The sequence below is a fragment of the Cyphomyrmex costatus genome, unplaced genomic scaffold (assembly GCF_001594065.2).
Source record: "Cyphomyrmex costatus isolate MS0001 unplaced genomic scaffold, Ccosl1.0 scaffold175, whole genome shotgun sequence".
Taxonomy (NCBI): domain Eukaryota; kingdom Metazoa; phylum Arthropoda; class Insecta; order Hymenoptera; family Formicidae; genus Cyphomyrmex; species Cyphomyrmex costatus.
Window position 1 is genome coordinate 266,794 of NW_017275769.1, and position 19,694 is coordinate 286,487.

A 19,694-nucleotide genomic window follows, 5' to 3' on the forward strand; every position below is an offset into this window, starting at 1 on the left:
TAAGACATCAAATAAAAGGGGTATTTTTAGAAAAATCATTTTTACCTATCATAACGTGGAATATAAGCTTCAACATAACGCCAATTTTAAATAATCGCGGCAACTTGGCAGCATCCTAGTACCGCGCTCTTCTGATGTTCAAAATGCGCAAATACACCTGCGTTTCTTGCGCCAACTCAGCTTCCTGTTCCGTACTTCAGTCACTTCTGTTCTCCGTAATAATCACGGAGTGTACTTCTGTGAGAGCTTTGCTTACGGTAGAGGTTATATTTAAAGTATGATGGCAGAGGTGACGTTAACAGAGGAAGAGTTAACGCAGAAGCACAAGAAGGAACGCAAGGAATTGCAAGGTATTGAAACCGAAAATCACAACTTCCTTTATCTTCATTTTTTAAATAGATCTTTGTAACTTTAGTCGTTCTTCGATTTGAGGTTAAAACAGGTCTTTACACAATGTCTAACGTTCTTTCTTAATCGTAGCGCAAATACAGATCTTGAAGAAATCCATTTGTAAAGGTGACAAAAAGAAGAAAAAAGAAATTACTGAAGAGATAGGGCGTTTAGAGGAGCGTTTGGAGAAACGTCAAATGGAGGAGCTGAACGCATGGAGACTGGCTCACGTTACACTGAACGACGAACAGACAGAATCCGAAGAAGCGAGCAAAGAAATTAGTAAAGACAATTGCTTGGAGCAATTGGCACACAGGGTTTCCAAAGCGCAAAAAAGACGAGAGAAGAAAGCAATTGCAGAGAAGGAACGCAATCAGAGAATCATTGAACAAGAAGCTCTTAACATTTTTGGCAAAAGAAATGTCGAGATAGAGGCCATAAAGAAGATACTTTCTGAGCGCGAGTTAATGATCTATGAAATTCCTAGCGATGGTCACTGGTAAAGATTTTTAAATGTATAATACCATATTAAAATATTGCCAAGAAAGGAAAAACAAAAGGATATTTTATAATTTATATTGTTTTATAAGACACATACAGTCACAAAACTAATTATCTGGACAATACACTTATCATTTTTCAATTTCATAATTAACAGCAATTTGAAGAAATTATCAATATAATGATACACACCGTCTAGACAATTAGTTTCTTAACTATATATGAAAGTCTAAATTTGTTTTCAGTTTATACAATGCTGTAGCACATCAACTTAAGATAAATGGAGAGACGCCTTTTAGCCTGCACGATCTCAGAATAAAGACTGCTGACTATTTAAAAGAAAATATGAATGACTTTTTACCATTTCTTTCGAATTCTGATTCTAATGAACTATTAACATCTGAGGAGTATGAAAAGTACTGCAACGATGTAGCTGAAACAAGTGCTTGGGGTGGTGCTGTTGAGGTAATTAAATAACATGTCGTAAACTTGTATGTATACAATAGACTATAAACCATTAAATTTTTTAAGTATTTCCTCTGCATGAATTATTAATGTAATATAATTTTTTTCCTAGAAACACAATTGTTTTTTTTTTATTATTACAGCTACAGGTATTATCACGTATATTGAAATGTCCAATCGAGATCATACAAGCTACAGGGGCTCCCTATGTCATTGGAGATGAATACAGTAACGGCAAAAAGATAATATTAACCTATCATCGTTATATGTATGAATTAGGCGCTCATTACAATTCTGTTACGAAATACGTTCAGGATGAGGAGAGCTGATAAAGGTTTGCTTTAGACTTAATTTCTATTTTGTGTTATACCAATTTTAAAATTTTATTATTAATTGCTGAATTAATCGTAATGAATGAAACATGTTGCAATTTATGAACATGTTTTTACCAGTCAATCAAACTAATTTATTTTATGTGAAAAATTCAATATGAATTTTCAAATAGTATAAAAACTTTCTCTAAGAATATACAAAGATATTAAAAAAGCTGCCAGCAGAATATTCCATCTTCCGACAAGAATTACATTTCTAAACTTTACATTGTGATGTTTGTTAAAATATTTATAAGAGAAATTCTTCAAATGTGTACAGTTGACTAAACGACTAAATGCAAAATGCATGTAATTAACTTTTCTATAAATTAAAAACGAAATATTACAACTAAATGCGTAATGAAAATATATATAATTGGTCAGATATAATCTTAATAGTCACAACATTTTAAGAATTCTTTTTACAGTCATTAGTTAAAAATACGAGATACATATCAATGACGTATCAGCGAAGTATATATTTTTGGTCATTTCGACTAGTTTACTGACTTATATTTTAATGTACACATTTAGAGCTAAAAATGACTGAAAGTTCTACATGAAATTTACTGTAATAATATATTTCCTGTAGATTCGTAAAGTACATTTTTATCGTATATTTACTAAATATAATCACATCCTAAAGTTTTATATATTGCAATTGTATGTATTATCATATCGTAAGTAGGGATTTTTAAAATAGATCGAGTTAATAGTTCTTAGTATGTCATACACTATTGTGTGTGATCTTCCTACATTAAACGGGCTTCATGTAGTCATATTTAGCGCTAAACGTGCGATGGGAATGTGGACTGTAGGGGCGTTTAGACATATTTACTTAAATATAGCAGTATAGATATTATAAATATCTTGGCGAGATATGTGAGCTGATTTAGAGCTCTTATGTTATTAGAGAGAGTGATTAAATTTACATATAATTATTTATTTCCCAAATGGATATCAGACAATATAAACATGCTGCCAGCAAATATGCAAATACTTATTAAGATTCAGTGTTCTTTGGCTTATTTCAAGAAGTATGTACAAAACATATTACTCTTATTGTGCACATTATTTGTGTTCATTGTGGTAGCTGTTACGCTTTAAAATATTAAGTGGCTATCAAATCTATAAAAAATGTTTGTGATTGCGTTTCAAAACTCAGAGTAGAATAAAAATTAGCGTTATTTTTTATTTAGAATAAAAAAGTATAAGTATACTTTTTAAATTCATTTTAACTTGCAAGAATTAACTTTGATCCTTAAGGCTAATTCTACAATGTGCTTTTTGTTTTCTATTTCTTACTGTTTTCTCTTGTCTTCTTGATCAAAAAGGCAAGAGACAAATAGAGACAAACAGCAAGAAACAGGAAACAAAAAGCACATTGTAGAATTAGCCTAACTTTTCGAACAAACAAATATCGTGCAACGATGAATAAAATATTTTAGAGTCTTGAAACGCAACTCAATATTTATAAGTGTTTCTTGTGAATTTTTTTCCATTTCCTAATTATTTCTATTACTTTTTATATAATGTTAATAATAGTTTGAATAGTAATTTTGTAATTTTATCTATATAAAGTGACGGATTTCGGTTTATCTGTAAAAAGCCTAGTCTACAATGTATTTCTTATTTCCTGTTGCTGTTTACTTCTTGCTTTCCTCTTTGCAACCATTTTATTGACAATTATATTTTTTGCTATGTATTTCTTATTTCTTTCGAAGTTCATTAACTTTTATCTCAGGTGGTAGAAAACGAAAAATGAAATAAGCATATTGTAGAATAGAGGCATAAAGCGACAAAAGAAAAGGTAAAATATATAAATGATTTGGAATTGTGATGTTAATAGACAAGGAATATTCTAATATTTACAATACTATTAGTCTCATGTTTTTGCGATTTTATAAATATATATCTACTTGATTGTATGTAATGGATGTGTAGTCGGATATCAAATAAATATGATAAATACAAGAAACATTATTTATATAATTTAATTATTTTAATTTTAATATAATTTAAAAATAAAAAATAATTATTTATAAATCAATTATTGATTGAAACAAAAATAATTTTTAACTTAAATAAAAAATTTTGAAATACTTTTTCCAAAAATTATCAGTTTTATATTTAAAAAAATATAATTTAAACTTTATTTTTCTGCACTATCGTTTGATGTTTCATCATCTTCAGTCACTTCCTTATTTTTGTTTGGATCATCAGGCTTCATTTGAGGGAAGAACAATACTTCCTATAAAGATAAAAAAAAAATATATATCCGTTCTTCCTCATACATAAAATAATTTATCTATGTAGAAAAATAAATTATATATAATTTTATAAGATCACGATATTCTTTTTCAAACATTTTAGAAAATATACAAATATATAGTTTATATACTCACTTTAATATTATTCGAGTCGGTAAGGAACATTGTCAATCGGTCAATACCCATTCCCCAGCCAGCCGTTGGAGGTAAACCATATTCCAAAGCTGTGCAGAAATTCTCATCAACCAATTGTGCTTCTTCGTCACCAGCTGCTTTATCCTTTGCTTGCTGCTCAAATCTGCAGATTTGATATGTTGAAATTTGTAAAATTGAATAACTCAATCAATGGCCTTATCAAAACATATTGTGTATAACACAAATTTCTATCAATAATAATGTACCTTTCTCTCTGAACGACCGGATCGTTCAGTTCGGTGTACGCATTACAGATTTCCTTTTTCATAACAAATAATTCGAATCGTTCAGTAAGACCTTTCTTGGATCGATGCCATTTTGCCAATGGCGACATTGCTTGCGGATGATCAATGATGTATGTGGGATTGATACATGTATCCTCGATGAATTCTCCAACGAGCTATTCCGCAAAAGACATTCCGATCTAGAGTGGCTGATATTGTGTGTAATTAAAAGGTACAAATGTCTTAATATACATATTTCTGTAATCTTCCTTCTTATTTTCGGAGATTATTAAATCACTAAATTGTTCAAAAAGAAGTTAGATAACGCTTTCTAGGCTTTCACGGGTTTTCTTTTTTCAAAGATACCAGGAGTTTTGCGGGTTATCGCCGTGTCTTTATTCATTGCTAATGTCAAACTTTTTTTTCTTTGTTTTTAAAGATCTTTGAAGTATCTTTAAAGAAGTTAGATATTTTATTAAGTTTTACTTATGTCTTACCTTGTCTAGTAATCTTGCCGATGTCTTAGGAGGGGGACATTCGATTTCGTGCTTTTCACAAAGATCACTAAGGAACTTGATTGCCGTTGGTGTGTTAAGCTGATCGGCTTTGGGCAGTTTGACCTGCAGAATCTCTTCCAATTGCGTCATCATTGAGATGCGCTTGAAAGGTGGCGTGAAGTCGATCTCGTGTGCTTTACCCTCTGGTCCGTCCGGATGGTATTCTATCTTGTAAGTTCCATGTATAGACTTTACCATGCCAGACACCATATTCTCCGTGATCTCCATTAGGTCATTGTAATCAGCATATGCCATGTAGAACTCACAGGTGGTAAATTCTGGATTATGAGTCATGTCGATACCCTCGTTCCTGAATTGCCTACCGATCTCATATACTCTGTCGATCCCACCGACGACTAACATCTATTAAATGTTTACTGTTGCGCCTTATTTTTTCTTTTATTCTATATAGAATAACGCTTATTTTAAACTATATGGAGAAAAAAAGTGCATACCTTGTGATACAACTCTGGAGCGATTCTCATGAACAAATCCATATTGAGTTCGTTATGATGTGTAACGAAGGGTTTGGCAGTCGCACCTCCAGCAATCATATTCATCATGGGAGTCTCGACTTCCAAGAAGCCCATATTATCAAGAAACTTGCGTATATAAGCGATTATCTTCGCACGTATGTGAAAGATTTGTCGAACCTTATCATTTAATATGAGATCCAGGTATCGCTGCCGAAATCTTGTTTCCTGGTTGTATACAAAAACGTTTAATCTAATTACGAATTATATATATTCACGTAATATATATTAGATCAGTGTATGTTGTGCATGAGTTAAAGAATTATTATAACGATTTTAACACAAATTTAAAATATATGTGTTAAGAATTATGTATATTTGCAAATTTACTGCTTACTTTGTCTTTCAGGCCAAAATAAAGATGTGGCAACATATGTAAACATGGACTTAGAAGGGTAATAGACCGTGGTATAATTGAGAATTCGCCTTTTTTGCTTTTCGCAGGTTTGCCGATGACGCCTATGATGTCGCCTCTCTTAATCTTTGCAGTGTCTGCTACAAATTTTTCCTCGCTTTCATATAATCTCGCATTAGCCATCACTTGCACCTTAACACCTTCTCCTCGAAGATCGTAAAAGATTAATTTGGCACCGGATCCCCGAATGGAGTGGATACGTCCAGCAACGCTATGTACCTCCTCATCGAGTACTTCACCATCTTTCACGATATCCTTGAATTTCTCAATGAACTCCTCCAGGGAGATAGATACGTGAAATTTATGCGGGTAAGGATTATCATTAATAGCTTTGAATTGACTGACCAAGTTCGACCGGAGCTTAAAATATTCCTGCAAACATATCAATTTTATAATAAATCTTTTTAGAATCAGCTCTTAAGATTTAACCTTAGCTATACATTTCGAGATCTCTGAGACACCAGTGTAAAATTTCTATTATTTATTAACATTTATTAATAAAATTAATAAATGTTAGGACAAAGTTTTGAATATTTATTATGATTTTAGACTATTTTTTTGATTTATTTAAGATTGACTAAAAAATAAATCATAATACACAATTTTCTCAACTGGTAGGATCTTTCTGATCTGTGTAGCAATCATGTAGATAAAAAATAAATGTAAACAGCTAGGATTACTAAAAAGATTAATGCACTGTACAACAGACTTTGGTTAAAAATATTAAAGTGTACTTAATATTGAAAATTATGCTGCTGAATTTTATTAAATCCAAGAAAATGTAATTAATTGCTGTCTCTTGACATAAAAGATCTTTTTTATCCTTTATAAAAGAATGTCTACAAGATTCTGAAATTTACATTTGGACTAATTTCTTCTTCATTGATTTCCTTTTTCTCAGACTTTGGTTGAGCTGCCGTTGCAAGCGTCCTGGCCTCTTCCTTCTCGGCCTTCTCCTTGGCCTTTTGTTCGGCCTTGAGACGCCTTTTCAGTTCGCTGCAATTAGAATATCGTCTCAAGTCACTTCTCTCAGGATCGAATGATGTATCGAATGATTTATTACGCACTTCGTAGCATATCGACGCGGAGGAGTCTGACGCAACTTCGTCGCGTGGCTCGTTAACCAGGTTCGCGCTATTGGCCGCGTAATCATAACACAAGTATTGGTTAACGTACCAAGCATGATCATGTGTTGGGATTAGACTTTACCCGTCTGACGTTTAGATTTTTCTACAAGATATCGCTATCTGCGACAAGATGCGAACCATGTAATGAGCAACGTGTTATGACCGCGTGGCAACGAGCCACATGTTCCGGACTTTTCTCCTTTTTAGGTTATGTCGCCCGTGAGGGGAAAAGTCGCGTGTTGCGAGCGGCCAGGGCGATCGAGCGAAAAGCGTCACGGCACCCAACGGTTATTCTACAGATACGATAATCTCGTCCAATTTCGTGCACTCTACTTACTTTTTCGACAGCTTCTCGCTCATTACGTCCACCATGTTGGCAAGCTGTCGCAGAAAGGACCGTCTCCTCCTCACCGGCTCTGACACCGTTGCGTTGGTCGGACTGCACGTGACTGCACATGCGGGATATATGACGTTTTGCACGGTTTTCGGAGAAAGAAGAGAGAGGAAGAGAGATTTCAGGTTCTTCTTTCGCAATTTAAGGTGCGTGAGGTGCGTCCCGTTCTCGCTGCCAGCGATGGATCGGAATGGAATTTTCATAAAAAGCGGCGAGCGTTTTGAATTGTCACATGTACGATAAATCTTTAAATGTGATTAAAAACCGATTGATATTTATATATTTATAGACTGATTTTTGGTATGTAAAATTGTTTTAACGAATTAAAGAATTAAACTATTCTGAGACTATTCCTATAAAATAATCGTATAACATCTCAGATGCTTATTTATGTAGGCAGTCTTGAATAAATAAGATCGAATATGTATTCATAATTTTTACATGGAAAACAGATTTCTTTTTTAGATGGATTATTCTCATTCGGTCTCTTAAAATTTATTTAAAGATCACAAGCGTTCTCCATTTTTACATCGTATAATTCAAATTAAAAATTTCTTAAATTTTATTATTTTTTTATTTCACACGTTTTCTTACATTGAAGATTTTTAAAAAGCTTTCTTTTTTAGGCTCACTATAAAATTTAATCGGGAGAAGCTAACTTCGAGGGTGACTTCACTTAAATTCAGAATCAATTTAATCCTCCGAAACTGACAGTGGATCTATTAGACCCACTCAATTATAAATCTTATAAAAACGTTTTTAATTTTTTAATGTTAAATTTTTAATGTTAAAATATGTTAATTTAATTTTCTTTACATATTAATGATTTATAGATTTAGATTATTCTTGTTACGATAAGTATTTATATTCACTTTTGTATGAATTACATATGTCATTTTGGTTCCTTGAAATTAATTCGTGCCTTTTAATTAATATAAAATTAAATAGGTCATACAAAGTCAGCATCAGTAATTGTTACAGATTTTGACTTCAATTTCGGAGGATTAATTCGCGATTAATTCAATCGGCAAAACTATAATACGATAAAATTTGTATATCTGTACTCGTATATATAGTATATATGTATATATTTTACCGTAATCTAATTTTCCTTTCCACAAGTGAAACAATAAAGTTATTAATTTCCGTATTAATACAGTTTGTCTAATAAGTTCCAATGGATTGAGAAAAAATCAAGAAATTAAAATATTTTAATATATGTATAAATTTTATATTAATGAAAACTATATTAACATTATATAGTTCCTCCTGATTTCAATGCTCAGAATGTCTTTCAACCGTTGCGCGTTGAAAGCTTTTGTACAGTAGTCACCTTACGAAATAGTTTTCAATGCGCTCGTCACATTGAAGGCTATTTCGAAGTCAATTCGCCTAGATGTCCAAAATATCATCAAAACGCGGTCTCTTTATTTGAATTTTTCATTTCGGGGATCAAAGCCATCTGCATCAAAGAAAGCGACCGACATCTTGATTTTTGGATTTTGTGTGTCGCTTTTACTTTGATCAATTTTGCTTCTCTTAAAAATTAACACTAGGTATAAATATATTTTAAAACAAAATTTGTTTTAAAATACGAATCTGAGGTTGGTCAATTCCAGGTTTGAAAATTTAAAACAAAATTTGACCACAGCTATTCCATTATAAACATTTTTATAAGTAAACACATGAATCTCATATGATTTTTGAAACATTGTTTGTAACGCCATAAAAGAAAATTATATAAATAATCTTCACATTACTTAAAATTTCGAAATGCTGTATGATCATTTCATTAGATAAAATCTTGAGATCAAACTTGAAACAATCTTAAACTCAGAATATAAATGTTGCCTTTAATCTTTTACATATCTATCTATTTATCACGTTTTACTTATATCTTATTTATTTTTACATTGTAAGTAACGTATACATGGGTATATTTTTTGATTACGCAGTAAAAATTGTTGAAGTTAAATTAAATAAAAAGAAATCATTAAATGTACCATAGCCATATGGCACGTTCGACCATTTTTATTTTCGTCTCCATAACACGCGATTGAAATTGTTCTCCGATCGAGAGAACGGCTGTTGCATATTCAATTTAATAGATAAATAGTTTCGACGCTGCGCGATGTCAAGCGTGGAATTTTTCGGCCGAGTCAATTTCGAATCAGGCCACCTTATCGGGTAACCGCGAGTTCGTTGCCATAGCGACGTCAATTTGTTGTTGTGGGCCGTACGTTACAGCGAAGAAAGTGTGAGCTTCAGGTATTTTCCTATAATAATATTCGCTATGGACGGCTGTTTCAGTTCGGCGGATTTACAGGCTCTCCAAAATTTAATTTGTCCATCGAAGGACGATTCCGACATCGAGGACGATCTACCGCAGGCGGGTGCGACGAAGTTGAGTGAGTTTACGTTTTACGACTGATTAATTATGGAGATACACCCGGCAAAATTGTTGCTGTTAAAACAATCGGCGCCGCGCGACGGCTAATTTCCCCTGTGCAATTTCAAGCCGGATGAAGCCCGATATGCTCCCAAACTGAAAATCTCGTTGTATCGTTACGTTTAATTCGATGTATTGTTCGGGATATTATTTAGCCGGGCGAAAAACGTAATTAATTGGCAAGCACAACAGTTTCATATAATGCACTCGCATGCGCGCGCGTTTATTCATTCACGTATTTTGAATTTAATAATAACAATTTGCATTTTTTTAATTCGCATTCGCGAACTTGAAGCTCGCGAGATGATAAGAGAAGCTTTTGTAAATGTTTTTGTTTTAAGTGTCGTATTTTGTGTAGATGATATATGTATAAAGTTTATAAATGTATCTAGGATTTTTTTCGAAGGAGATCGAGAATTTCAGTTATGATTTCTATTATTATATAAATAGTATTTTTTCTACATGATTAATGAATTGCTTTTTTAAATATTTTATAACTCAAAGTATTTTTATTCTTTCGTTGCTTTTGAATAGGAAAAATATTAAGGATCGTAAATCATAACTTTTATATATTCTTTTCGAACAACAATGTAAGTAAAATACATTTATATAAAAAACGAAATGTGTTCTTTAACATTACACTTATTATTATTACATACAAAATATTCATAAAAAATCCTGAAAAAAGAAATCTAAAAAATTTAGAAAAGAATGGCCTCCTAGTAAGAAACTTTAATAGTTATTTAAAAAAATATTATTAGAATTATGACACGTTGTTAAAGTTCTAATTAGTAAAAGTTTCAGAAATTATTTATACATGGTCGTAACGGGGAGAAAAAAATATCTTGTGTGACAAAATCAAACATTTATTTAAAATTAAAAGTAAATATTGTATATATTTTCTTTAAATTAAAAACGAAAAATAACACAATTTAGCGAGGAGCTTCTGAATACGTCCATAGCAGAATTGCGTTCTCCCTTTTATTAGGATCGTATAGGTAATGCGTAATTGTACCGAGAATTAAACTTGTACCGCGAGTTTTATATGCATATTTCGATTTCTTCTTCGTAAACCGGTATAATGTTATCGACGTAACGCTTTATAAATGATCCGACGCAGCAGCCAATGCAGCGCAAGTTATATTTGCGCTGTCAATCATGAATTCTAATAGGACTCGTGCGATTCTCAATTCGCAGTTACGTTTAATTATAAATCATCGTTACACATCCGTTTTTAAATTACCGTTAAGCAGCTTACGCGCCATCTCCGGGTGATGTTATCATGTGTTATTCTCGGGACAATGTAATGTTATTAGTATTAGTCATTAGTTGTGCGAGACAAAAACAAGACGATTGACAAGATGACTAATGAAATATTTGCTTATAAGGACCTAGTGATATCGGCGCGCCGAGTAACCCTTCCCAGGGTCTTTCCCAAAATCGTTCGGGACCTCATGCACTCCTGCAAGGCAAGGGTGACGATATTTGGCATCCCTCGGAGGCGGTCGACACTCAAAGATTGCAGGATTACGACCCCAGGAAGACGCCCGAATACGAGATAAAGTTTAAACAGGCAGTGACAGCTGAAGATGTTTATTTGGGAGTAAGTTTCTTTTTGTTAACAATTAAGTATTAGAGCTTTGATATAATATTGAGCCATGAAATGCTCAGAATTGTAAATACAAAAATTTTCATCTTGGAAAAAAGTACAGATTTATCTCATCTCTCTATTTTATTTAATTTACGTTTATATTATACATAAAATATTTTCAAATTTTCAAAAAAATATAATACAGGTATAGAATTTAAAATGATGATCCATTATTTATCATAAGATCCACGATAAGAATAAAATATGATATATTGTAAATAGTTTATATATTTTTACGTTTATATATATCGCAGTTTATTCTTATCGTAGATCTAATGATAAATGATGGATCATCCGATTTTAAGTTATCTATATCTGCATTTTTTTTTAAATTCGAGAATATTTTATGTATAAGAATAAATGAAATGGAATAAATAATAAATCTATATTTTCTTCAAAAATTGAAACCTATATAACCATTCCATGCTGCAAGTCAATAAAATTTCCATGCTTCAAAGTCAATATAAAAACTAATGAAGAAGAACGTAATGAAACAAAATAATAAGATGTTAATTTAATTTATAAAATGAAAATATATACCATTTTCGGATTGCGTTTTAAAAATTAAAATATATGCAATTTTCCTGGAAAAATAGAATTACTAATAGTAAAAGAAATAACTAAAGAAATGTGGCGCAATAAAATAAAGTAACAGAGCCAAGACAACACGTGTCTAAAAAGAGAGGGAAAGAGAAGAGAATCTTTCGATTATTTTCTCTCAAAACCGGTGACTTTGCGGAACGTCGAAAGAGAATTCATTTCACTCGACACGTTACGTGTGAATCGCGGTCTTGAAGACGGACGAATTGTTATTTAGATGGGCTTTAAAACGCCGAGCACGGCGTCCTGCGAGTGGCTGTCGGTGCTGGTGAAATTGCCCCAGGAAACGCGGGAAAAAGTGGAGCTCTCCGTGGAATCCGAGGCGATCGACGTGCGCAGTCCAAGGTGAGATGACCACGACCAGGAATTTATTAGTGTGACCCGCGTGACAGAAGGAGAGCGAAGCTCGCCCCCGCGCGCGCGCCATCGGAGTCGCGTTTGATTCCGATGGAGGCGAGCGTCCACCCTTCTTTGACAATTTTACGAGGCTGTAAATTTGCCCGACGCATAAAACCAGTCGTGATTCCGCTAGATATCGGCTGCACCTACCGACACCACATTCGGTGGATCCCAACGCGTCCTCCGCCAAGTGGCACAGCGACACTTCCACCCTGGAAGTCACTCTGAAACTTACACGTGAACTGGACAACGTAAACTTTTGATTTCGGATCGATACTTCGTTATTCTGGATCGCCTATCGAAGCAACTCGTGGTAAGTGTTTTATTGTTCTCGATACTGTCCGAGTGGTTAACTATTCCACTTCTGTACGATCCTAATGATGAGTTTTGTTTAACGAGCTCGATACAGATATCTTCTTAATTATGTGCACTGAGAGACAAATGAATCGAAATGTTGCGAAGCAAATGTTACTTATTGATTTCTGTGAAATATATCTCATTGATTGTGAGAGAATAAAATATATGGTTCATTTGTTAAGAATAAAATTGTATTTCACTGTATTTGAATGAAGATGTATTTTAGTGAAATGAATATACTTCTCACAAATAAATTTTTAAATATCTTTCTCTCAATGTGCATTGATAGGTAATTTTTTATTTATAGTCTTTCAGAGTTTTATATATAATCTATCTTAATATAAATTTATTAAATATTTCAATTAAACTGACGATGAATTTTTGAGGAAGAATCACTTCTACTATTCATTTCTATTTGCTGCAGCTCTTAATTTCATGAAAAGATTTTTATTTTTTTATTTTTTTTATTTAAGAAGTTATTCATGTCTCGGCATATCTATCCGAGGAGAAAGAATATTTATACAAAAGAGGATCTATTATTAAAATGCATTAATAAAATGAAACACCTTGTATGCAGTCTTGTATTCATCACGACATCTATATACATATATGTATATATGAAACCGCGCGCATTGATCGCAATTGCTCCGATTTATGATGAATACACTATTTAAAGCGCCAGCATATCATTTATTTGTCACCATGATGACGTCACAAGTAAAAACGAAGTTCTTCAGAAAATAAGTTTAAATATTATAAATTATTGAAATTCTCTGTAATTTTAATTTTGAAATGCAACTTTTATGTAATATAACTGACATAACAAACGAGATTATAGAGAGAAATAAAAGTATATACTTTTAAAGTATATTTTTTTTTCTTCGTTTATGTTAATTCGCTCTTTTTGCAAGCAATTAAGAAAATCACAATTTTTTAGTTATATTATTGTTATATTGCAAACGAGCGATACATCTGCTTGAATGAACCAAATGATTTTCGAGATACATATACAATCCCCCTCGCACAAACACGTTTCATAACGGATGTACGAGGACGAGACCTCCGTTCATTATCAAAGACGTTCATCATTATATACCCCGTTACATCCTGATAGATTTTTCTTTCGTCGACCTCGCGTGTCGCTCGGTGGCGAGTGTATAACATATCGACAACAAAATCGTATTTGCATTTTGTGTAATGCCACGTCCTTGATTGCGCCCGTTACGCGATGCTAATTTCCCTATAAGTAGAAAATTGCGTCTTGTAACGACGCGGATCGTTCGTCTCGTGATTGTAACGCATCAATTATGCCAATGTTTATAATCGAACATTCATCCACATATAGAGACGATTAAAGTAATATCGATGATAATAGGCTATTATCAGAGCGGAATAAGCGCGATCGTGCTGTGAGACAATCGTTCGTACTTGACGAGGACTTCCTGAATTTTGATAGCAGGCACTCCAAGAGGTCGTGCTAGGAAATGCACTTGCATCCTCGTTCAAGAGAGTAGAACTTGAATCTCAAGTTGACTCTTCATTTTCATTTGATTCTAAACTACACTTGTAAATAAAGAATGTTATTCAAGTTAGCATGGAATGTGACACGCTCAGTGTAGATTACAATTAATTAATTGAACAATTAAAAACAAATGCAAAATATTTGTATATTAGGAAAAATGTACTAAATTTTAATAAATATTTGACTAGTGCCAACTAAACGTTTATTTACAGTAAATAAATATTTAATGAATAAAAAATTATCTCAAATTAATGGTTCTTATACTATATATAAGATATATATATCTTCGTATTTAGTAAATTTTAGTTGGTACTATTCAAACAAATAAAAATTAGAATATATAAAATATTCGTATATTTCTTTAACGTTTATCTAATAAATATTAATAACAAAAATTATAAAATATTATATCAATAACAAAAACGTGCTTATATTCAAGATTATATATGTCTCTGTCGGTAAGAAGTTGTAATAATGTTAGAGATAAGTAACATTCAAATAGCATATTCGATATATGTGAAAGTAAATACCGCGACATTATATTAAGTAGTTGATTTCTTAAGTATATACTTGAAATATATACCTCCCTTTCTAATTATCTTCCACTAATATATGCACGCGTCTGGATGTCATAATTATATATTACGAGTTCGAAAGATCAATCGTTGAGATAAATATAGGCAAGTTTTTTTAATTCATCGACTGATCAATCGCATTATGTGCAAATGCAACTTTTACAGAGTAAAATTGCATTTGCCATAATGCGATTGATCAATCGATGAATTTAAAAACTCGTCTTACGTAACGATAATCAAATTACGTTAGCCGACGTGATAGCAATGACAAAAGACGCTTGCAGACTTGAGCATGGAAAAGCAAAGCAATTGCTTTTGTAGTAAAAACAGAGGATTACTCAAACGGAAATGTACGACGTGCTTTATAACGCGAAACAAACAAATGCTTCCGCTTCCACCTTCGGCTAAAAGCATTCGTTTCGCCTTTATTTATTTTCCTTCGTGGAACGTAGATGCATAAACTCAAAATGATCGCGCTTTTTTATACGTGCTCTCCGTTTTAACATCGTATATATACGCCGTTTAATCAAATCAGCACATTTTCACGAGTCGACGAATGGCACGAACCTAATTAGCCCTGTCAGAACTTAATCAGTCCTTGAACATAGTTCGTTAGTTTCTTGCCTCTACCTTAATTTCCGGCTGCTAAAGTTTTTAATTCCGAACTTACCCGTTATTATCGAATAATTTTCTATTTCGTATTTTTACAGTGAAGATGCCCTGGACGATCGTTCAAGCGTATAAAAAGTTACAGCGTCGTAAAAAATTACGTTGCGAAACTGTGCGCGATTTCTTCCTTTTTTTCTTTTTTAAAGACTCCTTTTCACAGAAGAAACTGAAGGACGATTGACATAAGGATGTACCGTAGATTTTTATAAAGATTTGTAAAAATTAAATTTTAATTTGCGGAAATCATGTTTAATGCGTGATAATACATTCAGTAATAACAGCAGCAACTGTAAGGACTGCTTTTGTGCGAGCTGAACTTTAGCCAAACGATGCTGGCATAAAATTTTATTCTATTCTCCTTTCACCCTTAAAGTTTACACGGACACTGCAAAGTCGGTAGCTTAAGATAGGCGAGCGGCGCGGTGTAGTGATTTTACGATGCGCAAGCGGACTTTGTCGCCCGACGAACGCACTCAAGGATGCACTCTCTAAGGTATGCGAAAGGTACAGTGACTGTGCACATAGAACCGGCTGCATTACGACGGGCTGTCCTTCATCGACTTCCTTCGCCGCATTTCGTAGCTTATTTGGCGGAAAACGAGTGATGGAAGGCATTTTTCATGAGCCTTTTTCATCGTTATTTGTCATCATATACGATTTATATAATTTGTATAAGTAAAACGCTTATTCCTTCTTTATTAACAGAATCAAAAACGTACTAGGTATTAATGCGCGTTTTGCTATTTTAATTGATTAAATCTTGGCACTCACGCACACATCTATGCTTCGTTAGAAAAGAAATACAATGCGTTGAAGTATATTAATATCTCTTTTTAACTTACTCAGATGAGGGGCGCAATAAAGACTTAGAAGAAATATACATGTTGCTCATTCGCTGCAACATAACTAAAAAATAGTCATTTTGGAATTGCTTATAAAAAATAAACGAAAACAAAAAAGAGAATATATTTTAAGAGACATAACTTTATTTTTCTACAATCAGTTATTGCACCAATTTACATTTTCAAAATTAATATTATAAAATTGTAATAATTTAAAACATTTAAACTCATTTTCTGAAAATTTTGGTTTTTTTTTTTTAGTAGCATTATTGTTGTGTAAATGCGTTAAGAATAAATGAAGAGATAAGAAACTACGCATAAAATTACCTTTTTACTAAATCAATAGTGACAACTTCACTGAAGTACACAGTCTATGTATAGATAGAACGATTTTGTTTAAGTCTTTAAAAATTTAATGAGATACAGATCTGAAAATAATTTTGTTGTATGATCAAAATAATTACGTAAGAAACTTAAGCACGATGAGCAATGCTATGAAAAGTTTTGATATTCCAGCAACTAGTTTGAGTGTTCCACATAATTATTTTGATAGTCTAATAAAGTTATTTTCAGATCTGTATCTCATTAAATTTTTATACACTTCAGTAAAACTACTTTATTCTATATTAGGTTTATAAACAGAATAGTGTTTTTATATTTAATATATTTATTTCGATTATACGTATATATATTATGACATCTAAACATCATTCTCTGCTTAGAATTTTTGAACTTTATTATATTGTTTGTGTGTGTATGTTGAGAAATTTAATTATAAATCAAATAAAAGATTAAATATTTATTAAATTGAAAAATTCAGAGAGAGCGTAAGTAAATGTGTGGTTTTAACGAAACGTGACGGCTCAACAGATTCGAGATTTCGCCGAAATTTCCAAGTTTCTGATGGCAGACGTGAAATAAAAATAAATGCGGAGCGTCAACACGCAAACTCATGGTGGCGGCATATGCGAACATTTTCTCATAAATATGCAAATAAATATTTAATATTTAATCGTAACCTGAAAGAAAAAAGTCAAAGGTACTGAGAAATATATAAGTGAATTCTTTTTTAACTAAGAAAAGCTGGAGTAGCGCTACTGCATTATAAAGTAGAAATCCTGTGACATAATTTCCCTAAATGAACAATTTTATTCGTTGCAACTTGCAACGCAGCAATCTGGTGTTTTACTTGAACAAATTCTCTTTTATTCAAATTCTTGGAATCCTTTTGGAACAAGCTTTTAATATTTTCTATCATAAATAACGTGAAAAAAATGAAATAATGTTATTTTAATACAATATCTTGGACGTCTTTGTTTATTAACAAAGAATTAAAAAAACGAAAAAAAATAAGTTTAATAATATTATATATGGAAGTATTTTTATATTTTTATATATATTAATAAACGTAATAAATAATTAACGTATTTGAGGATACTTTTTTAATATTTTTCTTTGTTCTGCACAAGAATCTGTCATATTTTTTAAAATTAACAATATTATTTTGTTAAATAAAAAAGGGAGAGTTCTGCTATAATTAAAATAATATTTTTATTTAATGTATTAAATATGACTTACGTTATTTTACTTTTAAGCGTGTTGAAAGACGTGTCAATCTAAAGCCTCCATAGCTCAGGGGTTAGAGCACTGGTCTTGTAAACCAGGGGTCGAGAGTTCAAATCTCTCTGGGGGCAATTTTTTTTTTCATAATATTTATACATAATATATTAGTTGATAAGCTATTTGCAATAGTATGTATTTTTATATGACGTATAAGTTAAATACATGGAAATATATATTTATTTTATTATATGTACATATGCATACATTCACACATATGTATAATATTATGTATAAATATAATTCTACAGTATGTGCAATATTATTCCATTTAAAAGAAACGTAAGAAAAGATTGTACAAGCATGTGTGAAATGTTTACTTAAAAAAGTAATAATATGACGTTAAATTAAACCGTTAATGACAATGCACTAAGTTGATATCACGATAGAATGACTCATTCGATTATTCGCTTTTGTGTGCGTCAAAGGAAAAATTTTGTTTTATAGTTATATTAGAACTTCAAAATAATAATTGAAAGTTAGAATATATATATATAGAAGTAATAATAAATTAATAAAAATCTTTCCTTTAATTACTTTATATTAATAATGTATTTCTTTTTATATCGCATTCGTCAATACATTGATTGACGTCAGAAATGTAATTTTAATAAAGCTTTCTATTTTTATAAAAACGGCTTTCATAAAAAAGAGTGAATGACGTTCCTTCTTTTAATATTAAATTACTAATAATGTAAAATTCAAAGTTTTTTTTTTCAACATAAATAGAATCTATTTTTAATACGATTAACGTATTTCTGCAGGGCTTAATTAAAGCGGGGATTCGTTTCTAATCCGTTAGTCAGTTCATAAAAGCGGGTTTCCGTATCGACTTAAGGAATTGCCACGCGGTGTCGACGTCAACGTTTATTAAGAAACTTTGCCCCCGTACCCTTCTCCTGGTTACATCATTTCTATCCTACTGTTTTAGTATACATAATATACAGAGTGTACCAGAGATTGTTGTATCCAATATTCAACTATAAATTCTTTTATGCAAGTGTGTGTCCTTTGATCAATTTGGACAGTTTATTATTCTTTGATGAAAATATTAAAGAATTTTTATTTTTGCAATTAGTTAACAATAAAAATTAATAAGCTAGTTAAATTTTAGATACATATAATAAATCAGGGAACGTTATTATTTAAAATTAAAATTATTTTGAATCGAGAGAGCCATAAACATCACGATATTTCACGTCAGAAAGTTACAATTAATTAAAACTGCTGAGAAAAACCGCGACTACGAGTTCACCGATACATTTATGATTTAGAGAAAATACGCGAGTTTTGATACATCCTGTAGATGTAACGAGAATTATTGTTGACTGGCTCTGCGGAGTACATGGGATATTAAACTTTCCGGAACTTTCTCAATTTAGCATTGAGCCATTGTGGCTACCGAGTGCCTTGAGTGCCTTCCGGTCAAGACTCAATAAACGGTAGTACAACATGATATTGTTTTGGATCTGAAATTTACGTGAGATCGTTTGTGGCAGGTTTGCACGAAAATTTTTTTCATTCGTAAATGAAATTCTTTTCCCATTCGAGAGATCTGACAGAGAATC

General features: G+C 32.0%; 3 protein-coding genes and 1 non-coding gene across 4 annotated transcripts; 3 read left to right on the plus strand and 1 right to left on the minus strand.

The window, feature by feature from the left end:
* Positions 1-219: 219 nt before the first annotated feature.
* LOC108772036 (OTU domain-containing protein 6B) lies at positions 220-1,685 on the plus strand. Its single transcript, XM_018537482.1, has 4 exons — positions 220-350; positions 481-889; positions 1,137-1,356; positions 1,500-1,685. The coding sequence occupies exons 1-4, from the start codon at positions 278-280 to the stop codon at positions 1,683-1,685; spliced, it is 888 nt and encodes a 295-aa protein (XP_018392984.1). The 5' UTR covers positions 220-277.
* A 2,194-nt stretch (positions 1,686-3,879) lies between these two features.
* On the minus strand, positions 3,880-7,168 carry LysRS (Lysyl-tRNA synthetase). The gene is made up of 8 exons (XM_018537490.1): positions 6,989-7,168; positions 6,782-6,917; positions 5,844-6,293; positions 5,429-5,674; positions 4,914-5,336; positions 4,399-4,592; positions 4,133-4,295; positions 3,880-3,978 (listed from the first exon to the last, which is right to left on the minus strand). Exons 1-8 carry the CDS (start codon positions 7,108-7,110, stop codon positions 3,880-3,882), a joined length of 1,833 nt encoding a protein of 610 aa, XP_018392992.1. The 5' UTR covers positions 7,111-7,168.
* A 2,567-nt stretch (positions 7,169-9,735) lies between these two features.
* Dnaaf6 (Dynein axonemal assembly factor 6) lies at positions 9,736-12,804 on the plus strand. The gene is made up of 4 exons (XM_018537497.1): positions 9,736-9,850; positions 11,280-11,494; positions 12,360-12,487; positions 12,675-12,804. The coding sequence occupies exons 1-4, from the start codon at positions 9,736-9,738 to the stop codon at positions 12,802-12,804; spliced, it is 588 nt and encodes a 195-aa protein (XP_018392999.1).
* A 5,323-nt stretch (positions 12,805-18,127) lies between these two features.
* On the plus strand, positions 18,128-18,200 carry TRNAT-UGU (transfer RNA threonine (anticodon UGU)). The gene has a single exon. It is a non-coding gene; the product is annotated as a tRNA-Thr (tRNA).
* Positions 18,201-19,694: the final 1,494 nt, after the last annotated feature.

What these genes read in the sequence shown, in the direction of transcription:
- LOC108772036 (XM_018537482.1), top strand. Translation starts at nt 278, where the DNA reads ATGATGGCAGAGGTGACGTTAACAGAGGAAGAGTTAACGCAGAAGCAC. An exon ending in GGAACGCAAGGAATTGCAAG is followed by an intron (nt 351 to 480) that starts GTATTGAAACCG and finishes TCTTAATCGTAG; the next exon opens with CGCAAATACAGATCTTGAAG. An exon ending in CTTGGGGTGGTGCTGTTGAG is followed by an intron (nt 1,357 to 1,499) that starts GTAATTAAATAA and finishes TTATTATTACAG; the next exon opens with CTACAGGTATTATCACGTAT.
- LysRS (XM_018537490.1), bottom strand. Translation starts at nt 7,110, where the DNA reads ATGATCATGCTTGGTACGTTAACCAATACTTGTGTTATGATTACGCGG. An exon ending in CCGCGTCGATATGCTACGAA is followed by an intron (nt 6,918 to 6,988) that starts GTGCGTAATAAA and finishes TTCTAATTGCAG; the next exon opens with CGAACTGAAAAGGCGTCTCA. An exon ending in ATTTTGGCCTGAAAGACAAA is followed by an intron (nt 5,675 to 5,843) that starts GTAAGCAGTAAA and finishes GTATACAACCAG; the next exon opens with GAAACAAGATTTCGGCAGCG.
- Dnaaf6 (XM_018537497.1), top strand. Translation starts at nt 9,736, where the DNA reads ATGGACGGCTGTTTCAGTTCGGCGGATTTACAGGCTCTCCAAAATTTA. An exon ending in GGCGGGTGCGACGAAGTTGA is followed by an intron (nt 9,851 to 11,279) that starts GTGAGTTTACGT and finishes TTTGCTTATAAG; the next exon opens with GACCTAGTGATATCGGCGCG. An exon ending in ATCGACGTGCGCAGTCCAAG is followed by an intron (nt 12,488 to 12,674) that starts GTGAGATGACCA and finishes TGATTCCGCTAG; the next exon opens with ATATCGGCTGCACCTACCGA.